The 6000-nt window shown below is 45.1% G+C and overlaps 1 protein-coding gene across 2 annotated transcripts in view; it reads left to right on the forward strand.

The window, feature by feature from the left end:
* Window positions 1-6000, forward strand: part of me1 (malic enzyme 1, NADP(+)-dependent, cytosolic) — a 53158-nt gene that overhangs the window by 38500 nt on the left and 8658 nt on the right. For both annotated transcript variants that reach the window (XM_035528446.1, XM_035528447.1), the window contains one exon: window positions 2744-2847. In XM_035528446.1, the coding sequence (XP_035384339.1) occupies window positions 2744-2847 (104 nt within the window). The remainder of the gene's footprint in view (window positions 1-2743; window positions 2848-6000) is intronic.

A 6000-nucleotide genomic window follows, 5' to 3' on the forward strand; every position in this document is an offset into this window, starting at 1 on the left:
CTGATGTCCTGTGGGAGCTGAGTGGGACACTGACACACACACACACACACACACACACACACACACACACAAACAAACACACATACAGAGATATTGGGGCTGTAGAGCTGCAGTGTTGTGACCAGGACTTACAGTTCAGTTTTCCTGCTGTGGAAGAGAACCTCTTTATCTCTGCACTCATTACTGCTATTCCCTCATATGACCTCAGATGCATGCACGTGCACACACACACACACACACACACACACACACACACACACGCACCACACACACACACACACACACACACACACACACACACACATACACACACACACACGTACACACATTGAATGGAGACCTAATGATGTCATTCGAAACAATGTAGTGTCTGTCTGTATTGTGTGGCTTAAAGCAGAGAGTCTCAAAAAGCCAAAAAGCTCTTACCCACCCCACCCCTCTATCACTGTTTGTCCTTCTGTGCTTCTGTGTGTGTCTCTCTCTTTCTCCCTCTCTTCAGCATCAGAGCAGACCTGCTGGCTGAAAGACCTCATTCTCACCTGAAAGAGGACACACACACAAACACACATACACACACACACACACACACACACACACACACACACACACACACACACACACACACACACAGAGTGAGAGAATGAGAGAGAGAAACTCAGGATTAATCCCAGAATGAAAGAGGTCATATCTCATTACCTCATTTCTCATTTTAGCTAGTTCCACAGACTGAATGTACACCTGCACACACACCTAAATGTGCACCTACACACACACGCACACACACACACACACACACACACACACACACACACACACACAAAGAGCAACAAATGCTCATAAAGCAAACAAAAGTCTTTACCAAGGGCTTCTTGCATTCATGTAAGGACAAAAGATCATCCTAAATTATATGTAGTACTTTTGAATCACCTAAGTGAAGCACTTGCTGAAGGCCATTATGGCTCAGTGGTTTGAGTCGGGTATGTTGCGTTTTGGTCGAAACAAAATCTGAGAGCCATGTTAGCTTTTTTTTGACCGGGGGTGGGGGGTGTCACTACTGGTTGGACGTTCAAAAGCTTAAACGCATTAACCTAACAAGCATGTGTTTGTAACCATGCATCTTGTGTACAAATCATACAATGATTAAAATATGCATGTTGTGCAATGACTGATAAGCGTTTGCGTCTCCTCAGACCAAAACTGCTATGTAACTAGAAGTGTCTGGCTTGAGGTTCCTGCCACTGAGGTTTCCTTCCTCGGGTATAGCAGAGAGAGAGAGAGAGAGAGAGAGAGAGAGACAGAGACAGAGACAGAGACAGAGACAGAGACACTGACCCGACCCGACCATGATCACAGCAGCCTTTTTGGAACTGCATGCCTGCAATGCATGCAAAGCTGGGGGGGTGTTTGATTTTTTCTATGCACAGCAGTGTCCAAGAATGACCTGCTCTCTAAATTGATTAGTTTGGCTTCAGTACCATTTCCTTAGCTCATATTTTGATACACGAGAGGAGCTGCACAGTGACTTGGCTCAAACCATGACAGACATTGACAAGATGATGAAATTTCTACAGAATTGCTGTTTACAAAGCACTGCTTTGCCCAGCTTTAGTTTGGTGTTCCTGGCAGGTATATATATATATGGTTTTTGTGGGGGGGGTTGCACTGTGCTTTTAAATTTAAGCAAACACTTTCAAAGCAAAACATGGCTAATTGCCAATAAAAGTCAGCAGAAAAGCTCTATCATTATAAAGAGCTGGATGGATGTTTTCAAGCTGATGTTGATGGGGGATTCTGGTATGAGCTGATGGTGTCTGTCCAATCAAGAGCCCATAGGAAGTCAATCGAGAACAAACTACAACACATGTTTAACATTACACAAACATTGCTTTGTGTACATGTGTGCATGTGTGTGTGTCTGTGTTGCATGAACACAGACCTCAGTTTTCTTCATTCAGTGGCCCATCCAAATGGATCTCATCGATGGAAAGGCCAAGCTAAATATACTTCTTTGACAGGGCAAACCTGTACTGGGATTATTAAACATAATAAATTTGTTGTGCTGTACTCCCTTCATGTCTATGAAGGGCGAACACGTTCATAAACTATGACCAAACTTCTTCCTCAGTTGACACCAGATTTCTAAAGAAAGACAGAAGGACCTAATAATCCCCCCTTTTTTCTATCTCTCTCTCTCTCTCTCTCTCTCTCTCTCTGTCTCTCTCTCTCTCGCTCTCTCTCATATAAATGCTGTGTTAAAATTCTTAATAAATCTTTCCTGAAAGAGGAGACCGATACAGTGTGAGAAGGAAGGTTCAGATCGGTTTAGGGGGTGTTGTACAAATCCCCATTAAAAAAAAATGTCTGGTGACCTTCAATATAAGATCTTACATGGGGATGTGGTTGTCAGTGCATTCAAATGTTTGTGATCAATGTTTTCTTTGCAGGCTCAGGGAGACAATTTTTCACAGTTTTTTAAGAATGTGAGAGGCTGAAACCACTTTTTTGATTCACATATTTGTTTATGATGTGTGAGGAGGTTTTACTTCTACAGTTTTGTTTTTGGAGTTGGTTATTTTAAAGAAGGAATGATCAAAAGGGCAAATGCTTAGCGTTATTATAGGTTAAACAAAACTGGCATTTCATAACACGTGGTGTAATAAAAATAGTGGGAAGTTCTGGTCAGGATGTACTGTCTTTGTCTGTTGCTCTGGTGAAGTCCAGGATTGCTCTCTCCATGTTGTAGGAACTACTGAAGGACCCTCTGTACATAGGGCTGAAACATAAGCGAGTCCGAGGACAGGCTTACGACGAGCTGATTGATGAGTTCATGAAGGCTGTAACAAGCAGGTACATCACCCCCCCCCCCCCCCCCCATCTTTCTCTTAGCTTTCTCTTTGTCTTTTGGTCCGTCTTCCTCTGTGTGTCTCTCCTGTTTTCCCTCTCTTACTCTCTTGCGCTCTCTCCCACTCCCCTTTGTCTTGCCCTTCCTGCATTATTGCTCTAATGGAAAGGCCTGCAGTTCTGTATGCATAGCTGAGCCGTTGCGTTGCAGGAATGCAGGGTTTGGGGAGCACGCCCCTGGGTCTGTGGACACCAGAGAGTCAAATCGGACTTCAGCGGTCAGAGCGCCGCCTCCCTCTCGACACATTCCCCATGGTGCGTGTGCGAGCGTGCTTGAGTGTGAGTGTGTGTGCGTGTTTGCTTGTCCCGGCTGAACCCATTGGTACATCTGCCCTCCCTTCTGACGTGGTTGGCTTGTGCCAAGCTCAAAGTACCCACAGGGCTCTCGCTGCATGGAACAGAATTCGGAAGGTCCGAGACCTCAGTGTGTGATTCGTCTCCAGATGGCAGCATGGAAGCCATGACGCCATAATAACTGGGTAGATACAAAACGATGGGGCTGTTTTCCCCAAAAGAGCAGATTTGGTGGAAAATGAAATGATTATGGGTTTGGAGATTGCAATGAGTGATTACAGGCTGGCGGTATTTAATAAACTCCACTCCATTTTTTATAGCATGAGATGACGAAAGCCACAAGGCATGTCATAACGATTTTTGCTCAGCAAATGATCTTCAAGTCATGAGAGAGGTTTTCCTGTATGACTTGGGAATGAACTTTGAAGTATGCATTTGCATATGTACCTGTAGTGCAGTGCTCAGGTTTGGTGAAAATTGTCGATACGAACATTCTTCCACAGATCAGCAATAATTCAAGACTTCTACAGACTGAAAGCATTACTCCCCATGTCGAGAAAATATATGCACAAAGAAGTGGATCTGTGAAAAATCTAATTTGCAGGAAGTCATCTAATCTAAAATATGTTCTGTAAATTCATGCCCAAATCTTCATATACGTTTTTCAAACAACATTGTTAAGAAATCAAATTTTAAATAGATGATTCTGTTTTATTGGCAAATTGATGTTCAAATGAAGAAATAATATAATCAGCATAACTTTAAGCTTTCAAGTGCAATTGCAGGTTCAAGAAGAATGGTTCCAGTTCTGAATGGTTCCAGCATCTTCTGAAAACTTAATTTCTCACCTTTCCCTTCAACTAGGAATCTGTCTCCCATGAGTCCACTTTTTGGTCTTAAATGCTTTTAACAATAACAGGAACCAGAGTGAGAACACAGTCTTTGAGGACATTGTTCAGACAAACTCCCTATCACACACGCAAAGGAGTACAAAGCAAAGCAATACAGCAAACTGTTTTTCACATGCTAAATAGAGCACGTATGTTTTTTTTAGGTTTTTTTTTTTTTTTTATGGCCCAGTCAAATCAAGAATATATTTTCCTTTAGCATTCTCTGTGTATTCAAACTGTAGTGGCTATCGGGGAGTCGTAGCTGCTTTTCACATGTATGGCACTTTCTCCCAAAGTTCCAGGGTAAGCCCCCAGACCGACACCACTGCAAATGAGTTCATTAGGGCCTCCTCAGTGCCCCATCATGGCACACTGCCCATCAGCCCCGCTGCTGCGGTGAGGGAGCCTGACAATGGATGTGCAGGGGATAGCAATGCTCTCAAGCCCCAAGGCTGGGTGTGGAGGTGGTGTGTGTGGTTGGCAGGAGGGGGGTGAAGATTGCATTTCCATCAAAGTTCTATCCAATAAAGTTTGCTGATAGACTATGTCTCTCTCGGGTGCAACTGAAATTTATTTTGCATATGAGTGGTGGGGACCCATGGGAACCCATGGAGATCAGGAAGTCTGTGTGGGCACACAGTGGAGAGATCCCAACCCCAATGAGCAACCGACAGTCAGAAACACACACTCTCCCAGCAAGCCTATGATGCGCTCGTTTGAGAAATTCACTCCAAATTCACAATTATAGATGGAACACTGGCTCTTTTTAAAGTTATGATCTTGTCTAAATACACTGGGTATGTATGCTAACATGTCTATGCAGTTATAAGTAGAGGCCTTGCTTGAACAGCTGTGTTTGGATGGACCCTCAAAATCCTTGGCGTTCTCTGCAGAAGGCCACGGGAAGTGTGGTTTGGGTGGTGATACCCTTCTATAGCTCTTTAGGTTGCACCATGTCTAGCCCTTGGCACATGGCCCCTGGTGTTGAGAGAGCCACGCACCGTTTTTTTCTTTCAAATGTCTCTCATTTCTACATCCTTCCATTCTTACTTTTGCAGTCCCCGCCATCCGTCTGAGCAATCCACAATGTGAGGATCCCCCCTGATCCTGGAGAGCCATTTTGAGCATTTTATTAGCATAAGAAAGGCTGAGCAGTTCTGCAGAGGCCTTGCGATAGCCACAATGAGCCCTCAGCACCCGCAGACCAAGCAAATGCACGTCTGCCTCCTGCTTTGCTGGGTGACTGATTTACCTTGGTGAGAATGAGTAATATTGTTCTTTTGGCTTATAAGCATGCCAGAATGGAGGCTGGGGGGGGGGGCTTTCTCCTTTGTGCCAGTAGCCAATAGCCTGCATGTATGTTTAGGAGCCTACAGTGCAGGATAGTCTCTCTTCTCATTGCCCTACTGGGGCGAGGTGAACCTGATCCCCTGGAGAGGCCAGAGATGAGGTAACACACACACAGCGAGACAGAGAAAGGCTGAGAGAAGCACTGAGAAAGTTGGAGGCTAGAGAGAGAGAGAGACGAGAGAGAGAGAGAGAGAGACGATTGAGAGAGAGACGAGAGAGAGAGAGAGAGATGGGTGCAGGCGAAGAAACAGAAAGAAACATGGGAGAAAAAGAGAAAGAGAGAGAGCCTGAAAGGACTTTCTAGGTCTTGCACCCGGGTGTAGAACCCTGCCGAGACACTCTTCCCAAGCACACACGCTCGGCCCTGGAGGGGTCGGAGCAGACAGCGAGGTCGACTGAGGGAGCAGAGGGGAGGAATTGCTGCTCCCCAGCCAAATGTCTGCATGTGTTCCTCTTTCTGCCAAATTCCACAGTAGCCTTTCCTTTTCTCCTCTTTTGTCTTTGCTCAGAAGCAGTCGCTGTCAGTAGGCAGAAGGCCTCACGGTGGCTCCAGCACCTCCCACAC

The sequence above is a fragment of the Electrophorus electricus genome, chromosome 7, assembly GCF_013358815.1.
Source record: "Electrophorus electricus isolate fEleEle1 chromosome 7, fEleEle1.pri, whole genome shotgun sequence".
Lineage (NCBI taxonomy): Eukaryota > Metazoa > Chordata > Actinopteri > Gymnotiformes > Gymnotidae > Electrophorus > Electrophorus electricus.